We start from the raw sequence: 26,939 nt of genomic DNA, 5'->3' as shown, positions 1-26,939 counted from the left end.
TCTTTTTTCTATTTCGTTCCCATCACGAGTCATTCGTCCCCGTGAACACACAACAAGATAAACAGTTTGTGTTGTAAGCCATTATCTCTGTGAAAGTAAAACAACAGGCACAGGGAGAGGTACCAGGCGACAGGCGGTTGGAAAATGACTTCCTGTTTCTTCCCCTCGGGTGCTAAACCCAGACCGGACTCCGACACCTGCTGTGCGGGGGTATATTTATTTATTTAGTGTGTTTATTTCTTTATTTTCGCCTTTATTACTCATGTTTTTTTTTTCTGTTCGCAGACGTGTTTTTTATTTATGCCCCTGGTTAGAGTGCACAGTCTGTGCTGAGTCAAAAAATGAAAGCACATCGCAGATAGAGCAATAAATGGAAACGGGTTGCATCTGCGCAATGGGCTCCGCAGCAGGGCAGAGGCGTGTGTGTGTGATTAGGTGTGCAGCCTGATTCCAGAGACATGGAGGCGTGAGAAATGGGTAGATTCGAAAATCGTGCTCGACATGTTTTTTGCTCTCGTGTCAAGCGAATCACGGACTTACAAACACATAAATTTTGTCTCATTTCATACAACGACATGATCAGCGACAATAAACACGGCAGGTTTTCCAAACCCAAGGAAAGCCAATGCTTTCCTGGTTTAACTCGCTTTTCTGAAGCACATTGACATTATACAATAGATAGATACATGGCAAGATCATTCGTTCACCATCGGCTACTGTCAGTCCGAGGAGTCGGTGAGTCTGTGTGATTCAAATGATTCAGGCAGGGAATCCCACTCAGGAAGCGATTCCCTAATGAATAAGCAGCTATATCTATAGCAGACCCTCTTCCCGAGAAGGAGAAAATGAATGAATGAAAGAAGGAAAGAGGGATAGAACAGTTGTCCGCTCGTTTCGCACTTCAATCTGTCGTTCTTGTCGTCCCTCGATGGTAGAGTCGAGTACTTTAGGAGGAAGTGTGTTTGCGTGTTTTGTGTAAGAGTGTGTGTAGGTGTGTGTTTGTGAGTGAGGGTTTCTACCCCCAGCGGAGAGCAATCAGCAGCAGGACCGTGAGTAGGAAGTGAGGGATGGAGAGGGTGGAGGTCGAGCTCTGGACTCTTCCGGCCTCAGAGCCCAGGTTAGTGACTGTCGCCTTATCTGAGAATGGAGGGATGATGTTGAACCCTCCTCCTCCTTCGGTTTGGTCTTCTTCCTCCTCCTCTTCTTCTTCCTCCTCATCTTCTTCGCTTTCAATCACCTTTTGGAAACAGAGAAATGTCTCTTTAATGGGGGTTATGCACACTTGTCAGTTTACGACTTCTGAGAACACTAATGCTGAGTTAATGCTTCTGGTCAAAGGAAGTGAAAGCAAGCCCACATGTGCTGCAAAGCATCTCTCTCAGTGAGAGAAAGTTGCTTTATTCAAATTTTAAGTGCAAAACTTGCCAATTTGAAAGATGTTTCTGACATATGAAATAAAATGTTTTTGCAGCTTCTGTAGAACAGGTCACGTCGCTTCTGGTTCAGATCTTTTGTATGTGCTTTGTTAAATATGGAGCTGTTTTACTCAAGATGCCTTCAAAGGAGATTCCATTCATAACCAGTGTCCAGACTGATTGGTGTCCAGATTGCTTCTCACTAACCTTTTGATATTAAAATTAAATAAAACAGAAAAGAAAAAAAACACAAACAGAACTTCTAATCCATATATGATCATGTAATGAGACCTGATTTTTGGTTTGGTCAGATGATGTAGTCCATTGTTTAAATTGTTCTCACACTGGCTCAGCCAAGTGCAACAGTGCCTTCCAGGATTATTAATTAACTAAAAATAGAGTAAAACTAGGGGAAAAATGTCACTTGAAATAAAACAAAAATGTAAATAAAAAGACTAATTAAGACAACATTTCTCACTTTAATTTAGTTTAGATTGATGGCTTTAGTTTAACTAAATCAAAAACATATAAGATATAAACTTGGTTTAATTTGGTTATAAGATATATACCAAACCAACCAGCTAAGGGGTGAATCACAACATTATAAACTTTGATTTGAAGCAAAAAAAAAAAAAAAAGACAAAGGTACAAGGCTGTGTACATAAAAGATTCAATGAGGAAAATAACTACAATCCCATGAAGCACAGCAAATGACAAAATAAAAAACAAAGGAGAAACATGCCTTGTCCAAATACCCACACTTGCGGTCTTGGCCACTTGAGAGTACGTGCGCGTAACAGGAAGTAAGTGTGCAAGCGCGGTGCTCTATATTGAATAACGCTCCAGAGCGGTATCCACAGCTCAGTGTATCCCATCATGCATCATGTTCTTCAAGACATCAAGACTTTTTACCAAGATCGCGAGAGGTCACAGAAACTTTTCTAATGTAAGTTAAATATTAATAATAATAAGATATTACATATAATTTGGTAGTAAAACAAAATGTAACACCTTATAATGTAATATAAAAATAACAATTTCATATATATTAAACTTTGTTACATGGAGTTTTATGAGAAACATCTGGGACTAAATTAGTAGAATAGTGATATGAGAAATGAATCATATGAGAAATAAATGAAACACCTGAGAATTACAGTTTTAGAAAAGTAGGAGCAAAATGTTGATGAGCATTTGTCAGGTGAGAGGGACGGAGAGATTGTGAGGGAGAGGGATTAGGAACGAACGATAAAAGAAGGAGAAAGAGAAGAAGAGAGTTAGCTAGAGAGACAGACAGATGGGTGCGAATACATTAATATTAATGAAGTTTGACTGATACACCGCTGCTTGCAAACACCTTTAGCTAATCCGTTCAGAGAGAGAGAGAGAGAGACAGGCCAAGAAAGTGAGAAGCACATCAAGAGAGACAGATCAGGAAAGACAGGGACATTTGGAGAGGAGAGATTTGCTGGAGAACACGAGTGCGAGAGAGAGTCTAGGAAAGAAATAAATGACAGCAGAAACTGAATTGAATCCCTTTTGTCTGCAGGCCCAGATTATCTCTAAGCTGAATGCTGTGGTCTGTGTGTTCTGAGAACAGAGGATGTGAACGCGGTCCAAAGTGAGGACATACAAACACAAAGACACACAGATCAGAGCAGCATTTCTTGATAAAGTCTGTACGCCTATGGACGCCAAGAGATTATTTGCTTTTCTTTTATGTGGGCAGCAAATATACAATCCATTTTACAATACATAGTCAAGTAAGTAAGTGTTGCTATCACGAATGGTGTCATTTCCTGAAGCGCTAAAAGCTGATCGGCTATCAAGAAATTACTTCAGCTGGATATTATGCTATGGCTAATGCTAATAACATGACCAGGGGGTCAGGGTTTAGCCAGTTAGCTTTAGTATTACACCATTATGCTGTCAAAAAACATTGATATCCATTCAAAAGTAGCTAACAAAATCACTTTTTGCAAGAAATCTGCATAATAGATGTTTCAACAGTAACTAATTTTGTTGGATGGTGTCACTCCCTGTATCTCTATTAGCCTATTTGTCTATCAAGAAATGGCTCTGGCTCAGATTATTATACTAATGCCAATACCTTGTCTATGGGGGTCAGGGTTTAGCCGGTTATCTTAAGTATTACACCATTATGCTGTCAAAAAGCATGTTTCTTTGTTGACATCCATTCGAAAGTAGCCAACAAAATGCTTTTTGCAAGAAATATAATTGATTTATTTGGATAGTGACAATCCCTGAAGCTTGTCAAGAAATTACTTTGGCACAGATATTATGCAAATGCTAATAGCTTGTCAATGGGGCCAAGGCTGGCTTATGTTAACAGTTAGCCTCTAAAGGCTAATTATTTATTTGAACTCAAGTTAAACCACTTTATGTATTCAATTATTAAATTGCACTAAATAAAGATCTATTTATTTATTTTTGTTGGTTGTAGGGTTAGTTGGGATCAGAGCTGGGCAGTAACTGATTACATGTTATCTGGATTACGTAATCATTCTTCAAAAATTAAGTACTTTTAATTATATTAAATTACAATTTTAAATACTCATAATCACACTAAAGTTACTTTATGGATTACATGATTACTTTACTATATATTATTTAGGAAAGTGTTTGTCTTTCAAACATATAGAGCTCTGCACATGACATGCAAGAAAAAATAAATAAATTGTTTGCACAATTTACTAATTTGTTCCCTCGATGTACTATATTTTTATTTAAAGTATCCATGAGATATTAAAATACATATTTTTAATAATGAAGTATCACATTTGTATGTTCATGGTTCTCTGGCATTTGTTATGGTCACATGACATGCAGGTAAACAAATAAAACAAAATTTTTTGTCATGTAATTTGGTATCAGTAATGGATTACAGTTTGTAAGTAATCTACCCAGTTCTGGTTGGGATGGTAACTGACTATCACTAAATGTCTTTGCAAAATACTATGCTAATAACTTTTTTACTGAACACTGTTTCAAGAAATCGTATCTCAAGCTGTGCAAAGTATATGGTCACTTTCAGATACAGCATAAAACCAAGGCAACCACAAGATTGAGGAAAATTAAAGATCTGATTCAGTGACACTGCCTACTAATTCTCCTTGAGTCATTTAAAGTTTGGCGGCCAGCCATAATGAAAGAAAAATAAAGCTGACACCCTCATTCCAAAGCACAATATAATCTGACTAAAGGGAAGAGCAAATCGATATAGATTTAATTCCTTACCATGATTGTGTTCTTGAGGGCCTATGGGTTGTGTGATTATTTCTGATTGAATTGAAGGTGGCAGTTTCTGACCCCACACTGATCCCTTTAGGTGCATGTGGCATTTATTTACCATCTTTGTGTATAGACGAAAACCAAGTGAACATATCCATTTTAAAGTAAAATCCGGCATTTTAATAAGGTCATGTGAATAGAGGTCAGAGGTGGGACCTTTAATTCAAAGCATCATGACCTATTGATTAGATCTAATAAATGGGTCTTTTTTTAACAATGCTAAAGAGACAGAACAAGAAGAACTTGCATTAATTAATCTTGTTCCAAAATATATGCACCACAGTTGAATAAATACAGTAAATTAACAGGGAATGTTTAGAAGTATCCCACGACATACACAGGAAACCAAATTAAATGCAGAAGGTGGGTTTTCTGAACAAGCGTTTTTGTGCTTACTGTAGCGGCTGCAGGGCGACGGTGTGTGACCGTGTGTTTCTGCAGTGACACAATCAGCCGCACATAAACGTCTCAGTTCACTTCTCGAAACCATCAGTATGCTCAAAGCGCAAGGACTGCGGGTTTGTTTGGCTCGTCTTTTTGCAGATCTCATGTATCAAAGGCCAGAATTAACCACAAAGCTATGACGGGAATAAGAATCAGGTTTATCCTGATTATACAAATTTTTTTTATAAATGGTCCTTCTGTGTAAATTACGTTGAGTTAGCATTGCAGCTGGAGGAGTTTGATTGTGTAGTGGCTGTTTTAAGAAAATGTGTTCACTGCTTACTGCGTTGGGTTCAGGCAGGGTGTTGATGTTCAGCTCATCATGCTGGACCTGAGGGGAGGGGCGAGGAGGAGGAAGGGGCGTGGCTTCTACTGGACGAGGGGTGGAGCTTCCCATGTTATCGATGGCATTACCTGTTAGATAAAGAGACCGGGTGAGTTTAAGGCTTCATTTACTTAAAAGGTTAGTTCACCCAAAAATGAAAATTACCTTGTGTTTTACTCACCCTCGAAGCATCCTAGGTGTATATGACTTTCTTCTTTCAGACGAATCTGGTCAGAGTTATATTAAAAATGATCCTGGCTATTCCAAGCTATATCGTTGTAGTCAGCAAGTTGCAGTTGAAGAGTCCACAAGTCGTCAAATAAAGCGCACGCAATCATAATAAAAAGTGCCGCAGACGGCTCTGGGGGATGAAATCCATGTGTTTTTGTAAGAAAAATATCCATATTTCAAATGTAATAAACATTTTTTTCTCACTTTTGCTGACTGTCATACACTGAAGCAGTTCCAGCGAATGACGTTGTGTGATAAGTGACGAATGAGAGAGATCAAAACAAAACGCCAGTCAGGAATAAGAAGTACAAACCGAGAATTAGTAAAGAAAAATGTTGACGGATTTCGATATAAACCAAGAGGAGACAGGTTTTCTAAAGTAAGGAAACCTTGCTTCTTGTGCCCCTATAAACAAACTCGCGAGACTAACATATCTCAAGGGTGGGAACACTGCACATATTACGTGCTGTGACATCCACTGGAACGGATCCGCGTATGATAGATAACGGAAGTGAGAGCAAAGTTTTTATTACTTTTGAAATAACAAATCTTCTTACAAAAACAAAGCGATTTGCTACATGGTGGCTTTATTCATCCCTCGGAGCCGTCTGCGGCACTTTTTATTATGATTGCACGCACTTTATTTGACGACATGTAGACTGTTCAACTGCAACACCTGCTGACTGCAATGATATAATTTGGAATAGCCAGGATAATGTTTTATGTCACTCTGACTGGATTCGTCTGAAAGAAGAAAGTCATATACTATACACTTAGGATGCTTTGAGGGTGAGTTAAAAAAAAGCTAATTTTATTTGCAAAATAAGAAAGGATAATGAAGTATAAAACATTTTAAAACCAATTATACATCTCAGGAAATGTAGGAAATTGTGTGGGTTTTAGTTAATGTCTGGTATGCTTGTCTACTCTGAAGGTTGACGAAATATACTTAAAGTCCATACCCACATTTAGCATGTACAGTCGTCTGATAAAATGGATGAAATATTGATATCATCTTCTGTGCAGGGGTGTATATAAATACATAGCTCAGATCATTTTGTTGAATTTGATGAGAAATGCTTCAGTTCATATTGAAAACTTGGCTGCAGAGAAATAAATATCATATTTAAGCATTGTGTTGATATTTTAGAGCAGACATGCACACTGTTTAAAAGTTTGGGGTCAGAGGAAAATTTTTAAAGAAGCCTTTTATGCTCAACAACACAATAAAAACAGTGTTACTGTGAAATAATTTAAAATAACTTTTATATTTGAGTATATTTTAAAATGCAATTTATTCCTTTGATGCAAAGCTGAATTTTCAGTGTCACACTATTCTTCAGAAATCATTCTAATATGCTGACTTACTGCTCAAGAAACATTTATTATTACTATCAATGTTAAAACAGCTGCTGCTTGATATTTTTGAGGAAGCTGTCTAAAATATTTAAAATTATAAAAGTAGTTGACATTATAAATGTCTTTACTGTCACTTTTGATCAATTTAATGCACCTTTGCTTGAAATTAATGCAGAATTAGAGCAGCTTCAACAAGGACCTCTGCCAACTTCCTGTTTCAATACGAAATATGTCATACACAAAAGAAAAGTGTGAACCTTAAACCTTTTAAACGGGTCTGTAAGAAACAGCAAATCTGTCAGAACAGTTCCATATTTACACTCTTCTTGAAAAACATTAAGATGATGTATAAATGATATTCTGGGATACTCACGCAGGCAGTTGTTGCTGTTGAACATGTGCAGGATTCGCAGGCAGTCTTGCCACTGATTCCCGCTGCCTTCGCAATTACACCACTGTGACACCTCTGTACTGCTGTTACTCACGTAGTTTGGTGTCATGATGGTTCCTGTGGAGGGAGGGAGGGAGGGAGAAGGAAAGAGGGAATGAGAGACAGCCAGAGGAAAAGATCCCATGCCAATTACCCCCAAGCCCATCTGGGAGAATCTCCAACCAGTGTAGTCTATCCATACCCCCTCCGGTTTAATTATGTGGCCTCAGGTTGTCCTGTTAATTCAATATAAGTGGCACACTGGGTTAAAGTAAAACCATGGCATGAAGTTGAACCCAAACTGCTCTGACCAACCATTCCCAACACTGTTTCCCATTTCAGTGAACTCACTCCAGCAGGACGCAGAAGTGCTTGTCATTAAAAATGTAATATTCTTTAAGTACAGACTGTGCAGTGACGTATCGATTTGTGCGTTTTGTACTCTTCATTAAGCTTGCATCCATTTTTCAAGGTCATCTGAGATGGTTTCTCACCGATGAGCCCGGCGTAGGCCTTGAGGCACACGGCTCCACTTTCCCGGAGACAGCCGGAGGAAGAGTAAGAAGACGGCTGACAGTTCTGCTGGAAATCAGCCAATCTTGACCTGACAGACCAGACAAATTTGAATACGGACACAGGATTATTAGAACATACATGTATGTCAGATTCTGACGGATTGCATGAACAGTTGCTCAAATCAGTTTTTTTTCTGATTTATACCATGTGATTTTGTTCTGAGGAATGCATACGGTTTTTTGTGAATGACGTCAGAACGGTTTGAAAAGTAAGGGGGATGTGTTATAAACTTTATCAGTGTTGTTCATGAATATTAATTAGGTGATGTAATGAATGCCTTATAGTCGTAACCTATTTACTGGGTGATAACCTTATTTGGTTCATTGTTTACCAGTTGCATACACGGTCATTTAACTGCTGATGCAACTGTGGCCTCTGCTTTATCTGTAAAAATGCACTAGGTTTTAAACATTTACATGATATATAAAAAAAAAATACATCAATAAAAAATGTTTATGAAAGGTTTATCTGTTGGTGCTGCTGTAGAATAATGGTACTTTATAACAATTTAATTTTGATATATATATAGATATATATATATATATATATATATATATATATATATATATATATATATATATATATATATATATATATATATATATATATATATATATATATATAAATATATATATATAAATATATATATATATATATATATATATATATATATATATATATATATATTAATTCATATTTTGAATTGGCTTTATAATATATTACAAGTGTTATAATATAAATAGTTAAGTGTTCTTAATAGAAAATAGTTAAGTTGCGTAAACTATTTTATCCTATTAACAATTTTTAATAGCTTTGGTTGACAACAACACAAAAATAGTGACTTTTTGCTAATTAATAGGGATTTAGCAGTTTAATAAATCATTAGATTTTTTTATATCTAATGTTATTTTGTACACTGTAAAAAAAGTCAGTAAAATATACAGCAAAACACCGTCAAATTCCAACGGTAATGGAGCGTAAAACCAAAAACTTCCTTTTACTGTATTAAATAGATTGAATAACTAAGTAAATTAAGTACTTCTGCATAATTAAGTAAAACTACATCTTTTGGGGTTGTGCACATTGGAATTCACAGTATAAATCTGTAGATTTTTAAGCAAACAAAAACATCCATTTTTACAGAAGCAAGATGTTAAAAAATAGGGTCCACCGTAATAATACAACCAGTAAATACCATTTAAAAAAAGTAAATATCAGCAGTAAAAGACAATAAAATTGATAGTATTTTTTATTTTAAAATTTAGGTACTGATATACAGATTAAAAGTTACTATTCATTTAGTAAAAAAATATATATATTATTATATATATTATATATATATATATATATATATATATATTGTATATATATATATATACATATATACAATGTATATATATATGTCTCACTGCCTCTTCTGAGAAAATGCCTTTCACTGATCATATGTGTTCATACTGAAGGATAGTCTGCATTCTCCAAACATTTCTCATTTTTATTCTTGTTTAAATACAAGATGCGTCTAATCATATAATATGCGACCTGTTGTCCCTTCTTCCATCCAACTCAGCTTGTTCTGAGCTATTAATGATGCTTAGGTAAGCATTACTGCCAGAGACATCTGTTTCTAGAGGGAGATAAAAAGGAAGTCTTGTATTTCAAGAAGAAGAGTGGAAATGATCATGCTGCGCTGTTATCAAAGCTGAGAACATCAGATGAGAGTGTAACATGTCACAATCAGTTTCACAAATTGGTTATTTCAAAGAACCAATTTAAAATATTGATTCAGCAGATATTTACATTCTGTTTTTTACCGAACAGGTGTTTGTTGTTATGTGTCCCAGTTCAGTTTGTTGCAGCCATGAGCTATGAACTGAAATATGATTTTCATTTTCAAATACAAAAAAACTAAAATTCAAATACATCTCTTGGCTGAAAATGTTGTTGCATGTTTTATAAAATCCAATTACATACATATCATTTCTTACCTATAATTCTAACATATGTAGTTTATTTATTTATTTATTAATATATGCTAGGCAGTAAACATTCTTTTGAATGTTACTTTTATTTATAACCTTTTTTGTTGTAATCTCTTGATGGTTTGGTTTAATGCGTTTTTTGAGTTGTTGACTGTAATGTTGCTGTATGATTCACATAAGTTTTGTGAACTGGTTTGGCAGATTGATTTAAAATCTCAAATTCGAAAACATGGCTGATTCACAAATCAGATATTTTTATTATGTCCAGCTGCTCACAGATATGTGTCTCACCTGCACAGGTTGTCTTTGAGGCAGTAACTCTCCAGATTGAGGCAGTTGGGCTGTCCGTCTCGCTCCTCATAGGAACAGGAGGGCACAATGGTTTTTCTCCTTCTCTCCCCGCACAGAGTATCCGAACAGGGACAAAATAAGACACCGAAGCTGTACTCCTCTGGAACACGCTCCAGGAACCTCCGCAGGGCCCGGTGACATTTGTGCCGGTTACAGTGGTTCGTGCCAGGTATGATCTTAGTGCAAGCTAAGGCGTACTCAGAGCGCAGGGAACCACACTTCTCGTACAACCCACAGTCCTGAGCTGCTTTCAGACACTGGTTCTGATCCGTCAGGGGAAGGGAAGACACTGAGAAAGAGTAAAAAACAGTTAAAGTTAAGTGTCCAAATGCTTTCTGGGCCTGTATAAAGCAGTATGTTACGCCTTTTAGATTTCACACACACACAGTAAAAAAAAATGGGGGGGGGGGTGTAAATAAACATAGATTACTGGAGGATGTTTTGCAAGAAAATCTTAATTTATTTTTTCTACTTCAACATTTTACAATCAAAAGAAATGGTTCACCCAAAAAAAGGAAATTTGCTGGAAACTCCCTCACCTTCAGGCCATCTAAGATGTAGTTGAGTTTGTTTCTTCATCGGAACAGATTTAGAGATATTTAGCATTACACTTGCTCATCAATGGATCCTCTGCAGTGAATGGGTGCCGTCAGAAGGAGGGTTCAAACAGCTGACAAAAACACCAGAATAATCCACAAGTAATCCACACAACTCCAGTCCAACATTTAATGACTTTTGATGTGAAAAGCATCTGTAAGAAACTAATCCATCATAAGGTGTTTTAACTTTAAACTGTCATTTCCGGGTAACATAAATCCATAATCCAAAATAACGCTTCCTCCAGTGAAAAAGTTCATCAACTTTTGTCCTTTCACATCAAAATCCACCAACATACTTAGAACTGTTTTAAGATAATAATAAACAAAAAAAAACAACTTGATGTTTTGTTTATTACAAAAACGTAGCTTTTTCGCTTCACGAGATGTTAATTGATGGATTGGAGGGGTGTGGATTATTGTGATGTTTTCATCATCTGACGGCACCCATTCACTGCAGGGGATCCATTGGTGAGCAAGTGATACAATGCTCAATTTCTCCAAATCTGTTGGGACGAAGAAACTAACTCAACTACATCTTGGATGCACTGAGGGTGAGTACATTTTCAGCAATTTTTTATTTATTTTTGAATGAAATACTCCTTACATTCAATATGTTACTTGCCATTTCTTTCAGCAATTTCTGAGTAAAAAAATTTATAAAGTAAAACCTACACCTTTTTTCAATGTAGAAAAAACAACTGCAAGACAAGCACAAACATACAAGCATACACTTCTGTACGTCATCACAGTGCATTCAGCTGTGGAGGAAAACACATTTAGTTTTGTCGGATCACTGATGTGCCTGCAGTACCTGAAACTATTGAGGCTAGTTTTGATGTTTCGCTATTTCTCACAAGTTCCAGTTCAATGTCTTCATATGGGGACGTCTCAATGTCATCATAACCTGCAGTACAAACAAACACAACCGTCTGAGACTAATTAAGCTCACCAAACTGCACCATTACCTTATCATTACGCCTAATTAACAGCACAGCATATTATCAAATTTCATATGGTATTTCTTTAATTATGCACAGTCTTACAGATTTTAATAAGAGGTCAGTGTTTGAGATATATGCATTGGTTGAACTGTCACTGTCCACAGATTGAAGGGTCTGGATCAAGACACAGTTCAAATAGAGACCAGACTATTTCTATCACACAACCCTGGGGATGCTGCATGCCAAGATGACACAAACACACACACACACACACACGCTTGTGTTATAGGGTTTTCTCTTGTGGGGACTTTCTGTTCATATTATTATTTTTTAAAAATAAGATAATGTATGAGTATTTAAAGTATTAACCTATTAAAGTATTTTTGCTAGAACATGAATGATATAGTAATTAGAAATAATTCACTTACAGTACATTGAGGGGGGGGGGGGATTCATTAAAGCATATTATTATTTGTACTTGTATTTATGATTTTTTTTTCATTATTAAGATATTGTTATTTGTTTTTATTTATTTGACATTTATTTTATTATTTTTTTATTTAATGTATTATTTTATTTAGATATACTTGTTTCATTCAATTGATTTTAATTTTATTTATTTATTTATTTTAGATTTATACAATGTATGATTTATAAAATGTAGATTTTTAAAATGTATGTCTTTTATACTATTTCTCTTTATAATACGACTACGTAGATTTATTATTTTCATTTACTTTAATTTTTAAAATGAACTTTTATTATTATTTTTCATTGTTATATTGTACTTTGTACTATACTACTTTATGATTTTTTTTATTTGTTTGAATCTTTTAATTAAACCTTTTGTATTATTCTTTTTTCTCTTAAATGGTGTTAAATTTAGTTTAATGTGTCGTTTAGCTTTCTCTTTCATTTGTATGAATTAAACTTGCCTTGCATCATCTACTGTATATGTACAGATCTCAATATCACAGAGATTTAGCGAAGCCATAGATCCAACCTAGCAACAAATTCAGATGCCTTAGCAATAGATTGGCAAATACTGTAAACATTTGTCAGCAAACACCACTCATTTTTCTTCAAAAAGTCATGTTATAATTACTACACTCTTAGCCTTACTCTAAAATGCATATTTTGTCATTTCTCAGGCCTGTTATTTTTGTGTCAACATCCCTAAAGGAGTTTTTTGTCATGTTGTGATATTCTTTCGGGGACATTTTCTGAAATTTCGGTTATCAAAACCTAGGCACACACAGACTATTCAAACAAATGCAAACAGGCAGAATCCTTCCTGTCATCTTGTTCGCACGCCACATTTCAATCTATAGAGGTGCCACATCAAGTGTGCTGCATTCACAATTACGTGCCTTGCGTATTCCGCCGCTGACGGTTTTCATTTGCAGCACGCAGGAGAAGAACACTTGACATTTCCAGTTGATGTGTTTTAAAAGCACTTATTTCTGAGACTGTTGATCAGGCTGGGCCCTTCTGGCCCCTGCGTTGCACTCAGACGCATGACGAGTTTTCTACTGGAGAAGCCTGGGATTAGTCAGCATTTACAACAGCTCTTGATGAGTCGCTGTGGGAACCCATCTTCCTGTTTCATAAGGTTTAATATTAATAAGCCATATTGGGTGGGAATATGGACTCTGAATCAATTAATTTTGCAGCCGTGCTTTGACGATCCCCCGGACGTCATTCAGTAACGCTGTAATCTCTTTTGCTCATAAGCAAACACACGAACGTGAAACTTCAGCCGTGAGACGTAACCAGACGCCCTCGACGGAACGTGGCATATTCTGGTTCCTGCATGTATGCGTCCGTCCCGCTGAGCGTAATGAACAGATGAGGGACTGGCGAGATAAATCACGATAGCACTGTCAGGGAGCCAGTAGTTTGTTTAGTGTCTGACTGGGTTTTATGCCTCCTTGCCATCTCATACACATTACTGAGCACTCATTAAATGCTATTACTGCCTAAATCTAAATCCTCTGGTAGCTCACTCAACACTCTCATTAAAGCATTTTGGCATGTCCTGAAAGAACATCCACTGAGATCTGTGAGTACACTGTTTATGACCGACAGAACAAAGGCAGTCATTTTGAAATTGATTTAACCGAATTCTTTATGCATGACTTTTCTCTGGAGTTACCTACTCCCTCTTTTACTTTCTTATTCACTTTCTCCTTTCATCATGACATTCAATGGTTTGGGAATTGCTGGACATGAGCAGTTAAATCAGGGAATATTCTAGGGAGTCTTTAAAAAAACATGAAACTGCATTAGCAATTTAACTTCTATAATATTTTATAATATAACTACATGTATATATTTACACCCCTCAAAAGTCAGTAAGATCTTTTTTTTTTATGTTTTTGAAAGACATCTCTTATATTCACTAAGCCTCCCTTTTGTTTAAAAATACAGTAAATTGTGATACTGTGAAATATTATTACAGTTTAAAATAGGTGTTCTGTCTTTTAATGTCCACTACAGTTTTTAAAGATGTCTCTTCTGCTCACTGAGCCCGCATTTATTTGATCCAAAGTACAGTAAAACCAGTAATTTTTTAAAAATATTTTTACTATTTAAAATAACCATTTTCTTTTTGAATATATATATATATATATATATATTGCTGTGATTTCAAAGGTGAATTTTTAGCATTATTACTCCATTCACACGATCCTTCAGAAAGAATTCTAATATTCTGATTTGCTGCTCAAAAAAGATTCATTTTTATTATGCTGAAATGTTTTATTATGAGTAGAATGTTTTCAGTTTTGTTTGATGAATAGAATGTTCAGAAGAACAGAATTGATCTGAAATAGAAATCTTTTGTAACAATGTTGTTATCATTACTTAGGGTTAGGGGTTTGATCAGTTTAAAGCATCCTTGCAAAATAAAAGTATATATATATATATATATATATATATATATATAATTTCTTTCCCAAAAATATGTATATACTGACCTCAAGCTTTTGAACGGTATTGCGTTTAATGTTACAAAAGCTTTTTATTTCAGATAAATGCTGATCTTTGGATCTTTCTATTCATCAAAGTATCTTGAAAAAAATGTACTCAGCTGTTTTAAATATTGATACTACTACTACTAATAAATGTTTCTTAAACAGCAAATCAGAATATTAGAATGATTTCTGAATCGTGACTGGAGTAATAAATGATGCTGAAAATGTTGCTTTGATCAAAGGAATAAATTAAATTTTAAAATATATAAAAATACTTTTTTTTTTTTATAGTAAAAACATTTCACAATATTACTGCTTTTACTGTATTTTGTATCAAATAAATGCAGGCTTGGTGAGCAGAAGAGAATTCTATAAAAACATAAAAAATTCTTACTGTTGAAAAACTTTTGACTGGTAGTGTACTTTAAAATATATTTTATCCCTGTGATGCAAAGCTGAATTTTCTGCATCATTATTCCACTCTTCAGTGTTACATAATACCTTCATAAAAATATTCTAAAATACTTCTCTGCAGCTTAAAAACATTTCTTATCATCAATATTGCAAACAATGCTTACTATTTTTGTGGACATTTGCCACGTTTCCACCACAGGAACTTTACCTAGGATCTAGGGACTTTGGACTGGTACACGTGTGTTTCCACCGCAGGAACCAGGAACTAAATAAAGTTCCGGGTAAAAGAATGCCCTTCAGAAAGTCCCTGCTGGCGAGGTGGTACTTTTTCAAAGTTCCGGAACTTTATGGGGGTGGGTCTTGGACGCTAAACATCCTGATTGGTTGAGTTCACGCAGCATTTTTTGGGTTAACCACCATTTATTCGGATCATTTTCAAAATATTACTGTTATTGTGTCATGAAATGTAATTTTAAAAGTATTTCAGGCGAGAATGTAGTTGTTTAAAACTCAAATCTGTGGTTTATTTATTAAGACAGCGCCTATTTAAAAATGTGTTTCGCCGATCTCGGAGATGGCGAGCTCCACGTGATCAGCGAGAGCTCAGTCCTCATGTATCCGCCGAGAGCAGCCTCTCCTCGGCTAGACCTTCTGATGTGTACCGCTGGCTCTGATGTCTCTTCAGTGGTTAAACATAAAATATAATTCGTTTTGGGTAAATCTAACAGATTATCTTTGGTCTGTATTTAATTTAGCTATATGTTAAAATGAAAATAAAAAAGGCAAATTTATATAATATTTCGTTTCATTGTAATGGCTGTATATATACACATATCCCTGAACTAAGTACATTTCTGCAGCTCATTCATGTTTAAATGAAAACGAAAGGAGGCAGTGGTATTTGATATCCTATTTCGTTTTATTGTAAATATACAGAGAGGAAAATAGCAGTAGCCATGGTCAGCTGACTGAAGTTATCAAGTACGCTGCTGTTTGCAGAATTACCGGATTCGCCTCGTCGCTGACATCACACTCCCGAGTCGAATGCACAAAGTCTGAACTACCGAGGATGCACGTCCAAAATCAGCATACTTTGTATTGAGAAACGTGCGCAGACCTACGTCACCAGTCTATTTGCCTAATCTTCCCAGTACTTTACACCGCGGTGGAAACGCAGAAATTAAAAGGTCAGGGGGGAAAAAAGTTCCTGCTACAAATGTTCGGGTAATTTCGGTGGAAACGCGGCAACTGTTACTTTTTTTTTTATTTACCTTCAATCTGAGTTTATTTGAAACAGAAATCTAATGTGGTTTTATAATGGGATTTTCGATCATTTAAATGTATTTTTATAGTCCTTTTCACAGTAAATATTGGTCTAAAAGTATTAAAGGAACTAAAAGTATTGTTCTTTTTTTTTTCACAGACTCCCTAGAGCTCCCTTTGCAAGAAACCATTTGTAATTCAAACAGGACTTTTATCGAAAAAAATAATAATAGGGTGGAACTAAATGAGAACAGATCCAAGTGGTTGAAGAGGAGAAGCTGAAATATAAGAGGGCTTATTGTTGACAACAATCATCATACAAAAAGTAAAAACTCTCTCTTCTGCCTCTTACCCTGTGGAAAACGGACAGTCCAGTAAACGCTCAGGCACTGTTGTTCCAAGCGAGAGCCTCGCTGACACTTGCATTCTTGCAGGTTCTGATAGTGCATGAGGTTGTTCTGGGCATCGACGCAGACCTGCCGCCCCTCCAGACTGAGGGGAGCCACCGCCTCCTCGTCCACGCAGTACTCCAGGTGCCGGAACTGCCGCTTACACTCAGGGTCCACCATACATTCATTTACAGCCTCTATGCAGTCCACAGTCCCGGGGAACACTGGCACCACAGAGGGAACAGCCCCTGGAGGATGGTGAGTAAAGTTCCTTTTAAAATCAATAAACCAAGTGTTTATTAACTATATTCTTTTACCAGTGAGCTAATTGATTTAGCAGACAGCATTTGGCTCCACCCACAGGCATTTGGACACAGTTGTGGGTAGGCCGAGCTGGAATCACACATTTTTTTATTGTCATACATTCCTTTTTCTACATGGCATTTCAGTAAAAAAATCAACAGTGAAATGCATTTAAACATCACAAAAAGTCTTTAAAGGAACCAAGAGCAACTACAACATTATAAAATCAATAGAGAATCCCAATATTCCCAGTCAGTTCCTGAATTTGAATTGAATTGGAGGTCATTAGCAAAGAGGTTGCAGAATTACTCAACCTCATGTTGTTCTAAACCCATAATACCTTCGTTCCTCTTTGGAACACTAATTAAGATATTTTTTAAATAAATCTAAGAGCTTTCTGACTCTGCATAGACAGCAATGCAACTGACACGTTCAAGGCCCAGAGAGATAGTAAGGACATTGTTAAAATAGTCCATGTGGCATCATTGGTTCTATCTTAATTTTATGAAGCTACAAGAATACTTTTAAAATAAAGGTCGTATGGGTGAGTATTAATGACAGAATTCTCATTTTTGGGTGAACTATCCCTTTAAGTAGAAAAACAAAATTTGTTGAATGTTGGCTTGACAAAGCCTTGTTTTGAAAAAAATAAAATACATAAAAGTCTTTCAAGTTTATAGGCCAGATAGTTTATAGTACACTTTATTTCCCATAATACATTGCACATTACATTTCTTTGAACTGCTATTTAGTAATTTCTACTTCCTGTCTTTGTCTCCAAATTCCAATTCAGCTTTTTGTTGGGTAAGGCCAATCCAATTCACATCTGATTTCATGAATTGGCTGACGATAAAACAGACGTGTTGACCAGAATATTAAAAAAGAGAACACACACAAATATGAAGAATATGTAGAACTTTGTGTGTGAGTTTTCTGTTCAGGTCTGACTCCCTGTGGACCTGGTTATGATGAATTACAGTTTGTGAATTTTCATCACTTTCTCTATACTATATCAGAGTTATAATATCTGCATTCTAGACTCATAGAAAACATTCTGACAGTGGCCGTGTAAAAAACGAAGATCAAAGTCTCTTAACTTGCACTCAAGGGCAGAATTAATAATGTGTAAAATAATTTAAAAGAGACCTCTTCTCTGAAGGGAATTTCCCGGCTCGCTATTGCGGGAGGACAGATAACTTAAAGGAGCAGAAAATCTTCATTCACCAACTTCATACATCAAGAGTTTCAACGCAAGTCCTTGACAACAGACACTCTCAGGACTCACACTTCTCAGGCTCAAACCTGACAGACGTCATCAACTCCAGAGACCCTCGCCGTCAGCCGGGTCTCAGGGTGACCTGAGGGGAAACTGTGACAGGGCTGTGTAATTTCATGGCTACGTTTGCTGTTTTTCATTAAGTAGCGAGAGAAAAAGCCTTGCACTCCTGTAGAAGCATGAGACATGTGTTTCTCTTTCTTGTATTTCTCCCCCGACCCCCATCCCCCTTTGTGTCTGTTTTCCTTCGAAGCGGCAGGGGCTGTAATTGCGCTAGGCCTCATTTTAAAGCGCGTGGTGATTGAGAATCCATGGCTGTGGCCGGCAGACTAAGCGTTGGTCATGGCTCAGGACTCCACTACCACAAAATGGCACCTCCTTCCACAGCTCACAGAGCGATGATCCATGCGTGAAAGACCATCTACTGCGGCGGTCGAAGTTAAACGGACAAGTAAACACACTTTGATCTCACACATATTTGACAAACAGTTCAATATTGAGATTTTACGTGCTAGTTTGAATTTAAAGACAGGTGTTTGATCTGCCACTGTTTACGTTTTTCTTCTTAAAGGTGAAGTGTGTCGTTGCACTAGTGTCACCAAACAGAACTGCAGAATTTATGTCTGCTTCCAAACAGGTTTTCACTCTGCCATTAGATAGCCCCGCCCTAAACTCACGCCATTGGCTGAGTCAATGCTGCTGTATTCGATGCTTGTTTGATAGCTCAACAGAGCCAAAGTGTACATTTTTCAGTCAACCACTGAATGTCTGCATATAAAGATTAGATACAAGAAACTATTTGAAAAGTAAGAAAACAAAGAAAACCAAATGAAAGTTAAAATAAAATGTGTAAAAAGGAAACAAAAATAAATGAAAGCCTATACAGACACAGACTAACTAATAAAAATGACAAAATTACTAAAACTTTTTATATTAAAAATACAAAAGTAAAGTCTCAGTTATACTAAAATAACACTAATTTATGTTAATATTTATTTTGGTCTCACTTTATTTTAAGGTCCAATTCTCACTACTAACAAACTATTAACTATGACTTGTCTCAATAAACTCCTAATTTGGTGCTTATTAATAATTAGTAAGGTAGTTTTTAGGTTTAGGTATTGGGTAGGATTAGGGAGGTAGAATATGCGGATGCTTTGTTGTTGCTACTAAACAACTACAGTAGTTAATAGTGACATAGTTCATTTGCTATTACAAAATCAATAAATAAAACTAAAAAATATCTAAAACATCTAATTTCTGTGTCTTTCTTTTTGTAAAACAGGGAAGGATCCAGAGAATGACAAGTGCACAGATGAGTTGAAAAGTGAGCGATGGAGTGAGAAGGAAACAGAAAGAAAGAAAGTAAACAGAATGACAGACAGCAGACGCCTCACACAATAGGAAACCGTCTCAGTATGGAGGCTGATGGCAATCAAACACATGCTGGCCGGGTATTACGAGATATGTGTGTGTGCGCGCACTAAAATCACATTTAGCAAGTGACAGTGACACACACACACACACACACCTTGAGGCTTTAAGTCTCATGCACACACTGAGAGAGAACGACAGACACAGTTTCTGAAGTGAAGCTCAGCTGTACAGGGGAGTGAAAGAAAGAAAAAGGTGAGTGAAATAGAGAAAGACAGCGCGAGCACGTACTGTAAATCTAAGTATCCTTGTGTGACCGTATTTATGGCCAGCGACAGCAAACCGGCTCCAGCTGTCGATATTTGCAGGTCTAACGTGATTAACTAATCAATGTGTACAGTGGTCTGAACCTCTGTGGTAAACCGAGCTCCACTATATCAAGATACATATCAAGAAAACGTCTCTTCTGTCGATCCACACAAAACTGAAGTATCCATCAGCTAAATTACAGCATGCTGCATCTCAGGGCCTAAACCAACAATTTAGACAAATTACTCAAGAAAAACACACACAAACAAACCCTCATATCCATTTAAAACAGTGAATGACTGTTTTTCAGCAAGGATGACAAATGTCAAGGAACACAGAAAAAGCCATTAACACTATATTTAAGTATCTTTCTGACAGCAAATATGCTCTATAGACTTCCAGCACACACTGTTATTTGCTGCATTGAGGGTTTTGTCAAATGTGGGTCACAGCGCCGTATCTATTCACTATTGGTGACACGTCAGATCAAAGCATGGCGGCGATATTATAAGAACCGGGTCGGATGGGCCCGTGTGATTGACAGGGAGGAGAAACGGAAGACAATACAAAAGCCCCGGGAGGAAGGAGTGCACTGCAGGAATGTGATGCTGAGACGGTCCTCGTCGCTAAATCACAGCGCTCAGTGCCTTTAATGAAAATTGGCAACAACATCATCATAAAAGCCGTGTGCAAGTGGAGCTCACGCACACACATGCTCGCACGTGCTCTTTCTGATTCTGTCGCTTGGCTTGAATCTTCCAGGATAGGCGAGAGAGTCCAACACCATCTGCTGTCACCGTGTTTGCCTTTCCAAATCCTGGTTATCAACAAAACACACACAAGACCCTGAAAAGACCCTAAACGTCCCCTCATATGTGATGAAAACATGCCCGGAGGGAAGACTACCTTTTTGTTAACTAGTCCCGTGTGGTTTGTTGAAATGGTTTTCTTACGATTCCTCTTTGATTAGCTAAAAATGGCAGTGTAATTAGGCTGTCCGCCTGTCCCTGGGTATGTCCTTGGCTGGGATGCATTATGGCATATTTTTCTCCATGCAATTAGTATATGCGCTGACGAAGCCTGGTTCACCTGTGTGTATTAAAGCATCCCAAAACATTTCTTAACTTGTGCATTTGGGTAAAAGCAGAAATGAGGAAGAAAGCATTACGCAACAAAAAATATTTTCATACTCAGTATTTTTTTTACTTGGTTTACAGTCCAAGTATCTGAAGATACAATTACTTGAGCAGCAAAAACTGTTTTAGGTATTAAGTCAAAGTTCAAAGATATCTACCACTGGAGTACAGATTTCTCGACCTGTTTTCTTTCAATTAGCGCAGGCTTTGCATTTCTTTTTGGACCTGATATATCATAGGCCTCACTGATCTGAGCTTATGCACAAAAATATTATTTCTGGATGAAAAACTGATGTGCAGAAGCACAGATCAATGAGCTATATGATCAGTCAGGTCCAAAAAGCAACACTTGTGCTAATTAACAAAAAACAACTTTGAATCTAATATTTGGTTCCAATATAGCATATTGAAAGATTTATAAGTGTTTGTTAGGATTTTGTTTTTTTTGTAGGGAAGTCAATTTTCACTGAGAAACACCTTAAATATAATAAAGTGGGCAACAATCCTAAAAAAAACCCACTAAATCAGTTATGCAATTTTCCAAGCTGTTATACCCTGTGTGAATAAAGTCTGTATATATTAATCCAATACGATAACATCAAAATGACCAGATAACAACACGGGGGTTAAGCATAAAATCACTTAATTTTGATAACTTTTTCAAAATAAAATGTTTATTTTGAAATGTTACATTTTTATTTTGCTTCTCAAGTCAATAATTTGAGAATGTTTAGATATTCTACTGAAAAACAAGATTAAAATGCTCATTTTTTTGTAGCGGATCTGCCAGTCGTGTTTTTCCCAGACCTGTCAGCATCTGTCGCTGGCAAATGAGTTGAAGCTGCCAAAGTCCAGAGTAGCGCACGCTTACTTTTTCTGAAACACACCTGGGCACGCGGCTGGCACGAGTTCGCACATGCGCACCTGCCCGAAGGCCGTCAATCTTTGACTTGGTATGTTTGTACACATCTTTCCACCTCAGGTCGCCTCTTAAAAACATATTCAAGCATGCGAATCTTTATGCAAATACACTGTGAAAATTAAATCTTTTTGCCACTTGATATCCGCCAGGGGGTCCCTTTGCGATTTGTGTGGCTGATATACGGCCCGACCCCCGGGGATACACGCAGCACGAGCGAGCACATCAAATCTGCAATCATTAACACAGCTAATAAATAAACCTGTCGATCAGCGCACACATTACAGCGTGTTCTCGTGGCACCGGGGTGCGACAAACACCACTCATGATGATGAATGCCACTTGGGCTACAAAGCACTCGCACATGACACTTGCAATATTGCACCCTGTCGTCCCAGGTGGGGAAAGAAAGTCAGATCCCTCAAATGCTGGTTGCTGTGCTACAGGAACACCATGGAGCTGCCCTTTACCTGCCTAATCTGTCTCTGTTTATATCTGTGTGCGTTTCTGCCATCACATAATTAGGATAATATTCACTGTGACAGATGTCTCCTAACATACATGTATTTGTTGACTGAAATTGTATTTTTAGACCTGGCATGTCTGGATTATCATTCTCGGAAGAGCTCCTGTAATGTCTAAGATATGAAAACTATTATGCTGTTGTGATTCAAAGGTGTGAAGAAAATAAACACAGAGCTGTAAAGTACATCTAATTGGCTGAAAATCTCAGTGTTGTATTTAACTATTAAAAGTACTGTGTATGAATGAAATATAATTACCTATTGTTCAAAGCATAATGATGAGCTCAAAGTGCTACATTAAAGGAGGGTCTCTTAAAGGTCATTTTTGTTTTTGTACACATTTAACAGTAAGTGATTTTACTAGTTAAGCTCTTTTATGCTCTTTATGTTGGTTTTACAACATAAAGGGTTGTGCTATTGTTACAAGCTGCATATAAAGATAATCTGGTGCTATTGGGGATACTCTTAAAAGTGTGCAGCGTTTGTTAAATGTAATAAGCAAGTACACAGATATGTGAGGGAGTGACAGACACATCTGTTCTGCTCAGTGTACAGCACTCTAGAAAATGAAACCCTTTCTATTGTTTCAGCACGAGCACATGGCACAGCGGTCACCCTAAAACACACCTGTGCAATAAGTTTCCATGCAATTGTAATTTAATCACTGCTGTTCTGGCTTTTACAAATGATCTTCACGTAATGGTATGACCTATACATGACACATATAATATAATGCATGCAAAATGTGTATAATACATCCAATACACAGCATACAGTGTGCAACCGGTAGAATTTTTTATGTGTATGATAAAAACTTGTTTATGATATCTGTTGTGCTCATTCTTCTAACTTGGCCTTTTTGTCTATAATATATTGTGTATTGTGTAAATAGTTTATAATGTAGACATCTCTAATCTTTCTATATGTATTGTGTTATGCTCTATACTGTATATTTCTGCCTGTTAACACAACCCAAAAATTAATTATCTATCTATCTTTTCTATCATATTTTCCCTCAGACAATCCTTCCATTTACAATACCATGGTTTTACAATAGTATCGTTTAGTTTAGTTCACCACCAAAGAGCCATTCATAAAAATATCTATCTATCTATCTATCTATCTATCTATCTATCTATCTATCTATCTATCTATCTATCTATCTATCTATCTATCTATCTATCTATCTTTTTTATTAGAATATGTACAATACCATGGTTTTTCTATAGTTAGTCCCTATAGTTTGCATTCATCTTTCACCTCACCTTTATATATGTAAATATAATGAATCACAATAGTTATACTAACAAATTGTTTATGAAGGCAGCTCTACAAAACAGCTTAATATTTTTCAGGCTGTTCATTAATTTAAGTAAATATGCAATGTAAATACTTATGTATTCATGTAAATGTACTGCATAAACACTGCCATTTAAAGTTTGACCCTAATGTGTCAAAATAAGTCATAGAGGCTGTTTCTAAGAGTCTTACCCTTAATGACGAACAGATTTAGAAGTATTCCCAGAAGGATCATGTCGACTGCTGCTGGATGCGCTCGGCTGGACGGTGATGCTGCTGGGGAATCTCGGGGAAGCGCTTCTGGAACCCCCGGATCGGTCCGACTCAGTCCAAGTCACTACATCCATACAAGAGGACCACCGTCCGAATGATAGAAATCTCCAAAACGACGTGTCCGATAACCAGTTCCAGTTACAAACTCGTGCGATATCGGAAGCTTTCTAATGCGTAAGGGGTGTCCGAGGAGCAATGATTTCACACAACAAACAAACGGGGGAAATTACAAACTCTCAAACGCAGCTGATGTTCGTTATACTCACGATCGGAGTCTGTCTAAAATAATAATCCTCGATTTAAACGCGTATCACCGTGATAGAAGCGTAACCGAAGGCGCGCGTCAGATGTGCCAGTGTGCGCATTAGTGCGCATCAGTTTGATACAGTATATGTGAGAGCGACCCCAGATGCTTGATTCCTGCTGTCCCACAGCACAATGTGCTCAAACCAGTCCTCAAACTCAGCGGCGAAATTTACATGCAGCTGCCTCCCTGTGATTGGCTCGGCCATTCTCTGTGGCATCCATGCAAAATCCCTGACCAGCCTTCTGGAGAGCTGGGTCGGTGCTCCTATAGGCTAGAGAAATTCAGCCTGCTCTGCAAGTATCTAAGTTTGCAAGTGAATCTTTCAGCAATAGTGAAATGTTACGGCGATTAAAAAAGTGAGATAAAGGTCAGTCAAACTGTGCTATCTTAAAAATTACTGTCCTTTTTAGGATTCCATCACTCAGTGGTTTTAAAACGGTTCATAAGTTTACCAAATAATAAATAACTTTTTTTTAAGATAAAGAAAACTCTTATTTTCTTCAGCTTAGCATATTTACAAAATTTATGAACATTATCCTATGGTGGTTTTTTGTTCTACTGGAAACCTATTTAAGTGCGTAAAGGCCCATTCACAGCAGAGCAATAACTATAGCCTCCACAGCACTGAATGATTTCATTCTGTTTACTGTAGACGGACGCTGCAGTTTTGCCGTCTGTAGCTTTAAATGCTGTATCTCTTCAGAAGCAGGATGGATTCTGGTTGGCTATCAATGTTTTATCGTTCATCAGCTGGAATAAATCTTCTAAATGTTCCTCAGTGTCCTTATCCTTATGGTGTAGACTCTGCCATTACTTTAAGTTTATAACCATTTATAAACTATAACTTTATCATTATTGTCCTTGGTGTGAACAAATGTTAAAATTACATTTAATAAAAAATAAATTAAAATCAAGCTGCTAAATTCCACTGCTGTGTGCATAGCTATTTCTGTTTAACCTAACCCATATAAATTAATGTTATATTTAATTATAATATTGAACAAACCCAGGTAATCTGGATATAATTATTGAGATCACCCACAAAACAATATTTAACACTGCTACAAAACATAAATATGGGAACAGGCGAGACTTCATTGAGGGAGTTCACAGGGTATTCCGTTTCAGTTTGTTTACAAAACTCCATACAGAGAAATCCCATAAGGGCCATGAGCTGTCCAGACCGTGGATACAACGAGCACAACACCATTAGAACTTTAGATTCTGAAGTTTAGTTGGCAGGACAACAGAGATATACCAAGGCTGTATTTCTGTTCCAATTTCAGGATTTGCGAATGAAACTTTAATGAGAATTTGATTTGTCCAAGTGGTCTGACTTGGCCCAACAACTGGGTCTATAATCAGGAGGCTTATGTAGATACACATTCGGCTGATTACCGCAGTGCAACAGCCTGCACGGTCATCTGTGTCCGTGTGTGTGTGCGAGTGGTTTGCTGAGCGGACAATTATGGCCATTTAACTAATCAGAGTAAATGCCATACAGAGCCATTGCCCTGATGATGTCACAACTCTGGAGTGTCACACTGAGTGCTTCCATCTGGTTGGGCTTTTTAGTGGCCGGAGAGCCACACTTCACTTTTTCTTTTGTTCTCTCTCATTTTCAAGCAGTCTGGTCATGCTGTCCTCTTTTCAAATGCAAGATGCAGCTTTATCCCCCTTTTTCAAAAAGCAAATGTAACTAGATTTTTCACTTTCGAAAAAAAAAGTGTTTAAACTTGAAACTACTTTGAAACTGTGAGCTTGTCAAGTTATAACCTAATAACCATTGTCTGTAAACTGCAGTCAAGATGTATTGGGGGGAGTTGTTAGCTGCACTGAAAGCTTCAAGAAAAAGTAGCTAAATACATTATGATGTGTAATTTGTCCTGAGGTTTTGAATGAACAGTTGCAATTAGGGTTAAAGTATCACATTTTAAAAGTAGGCTAGATGTATACTAAATCAAATAGTCTCTATAACCAAGCTAAAAAAATACAGTCCATAGTAAAGGGAGCTGAAATTGTAAATTCATTCATTTACATGAATTATCGCATGACCCGATTCCCTAGAATGATTCAGAATTTCCAACACTACATAAGAAAGAACAGGCCTTTTAGGACGGACCAGTTGAATAGAATCAATCAGACTTTCTAACATATGAGAAAAAACATTTAAAAATGAATCTGTCTTTCCATCTCAATATATGAAAGAGTGGACC

At 36.8% G+C, this 26,939-nt stretch overlaps 1 protein-coding gene across 1 annotated transcript; it reads right to left on the bottom strand.

Moving 5' to 3' along the window:
• Positions 1-478: 478 nt before the first annotated feature.
• Positions 479-24,900, bottom strand: gfra3 (GDNF family receptor alpha 3). The gene is made up of 8 exons (XM_059516162.1): positions 24,336-24,900; positions 16,967-17,251; positions 11,833-11,925; positions 10,363-10,711; positions 8,011-8,120; positions 7,460-7,594; positions 5,455-5,585; positions 479-1,237 (listed from the first exon to the last, which is right to left on the bottom strand). Exons 1-8 carry the CDS (start codon positions 24,376-24,378, stop codon positions 1,016-1,018), a joined length of 1,368 nt encoding a protein of 455 aa, XP_059372145.1. The 5' UTR covers positions 24,379-24,900; the 3' UTR covers positions 479-1,015.
• Positions 24,901-26,939: the final 2,039 nt, after the last annotated feature.

Source organism: Carassius carassius, chromosome 29 (assembly GCF_963082965.1).
Source record: "Carassius carassius chromosome 29, fCarCar2.1, whole genome shotgun sequence".
In the NCBI taxonomy this organism is placed as follows: Eukaryota; Metazoa; Chordata; class Actinopteri; order Cypriniformes; family Cyprinidae; genus Carassius; species Carassius carassius.
This window is presented reverse-complemented; position numbering and strand designations above follow the sequence as displayed.

Bases quoted from the DNA above. Each gene is read 5' to 3' on its own strand.
- gfra3 (XM_059516162.1), bottom strand. From the start codon at position 24,378: ATGATCCTTCTGGGAATACTTCTAAATCTGTTCGTCATTAAGG. The intron at 17,252-24,335 runs GTAAGACTCTTA...ACCATCCTCCAG, and splicing joins AAATCTGTTCGTCATTAAGG to GGGCTGTTCCCTCTGTGGTG. The intron at 5,586-7,459 runs GTGAGTATCCCA...TTTATCTAACAG, and splicing joins CAACAGCAACAACTGCCTGC to GTAATGCCATCGATAACATG.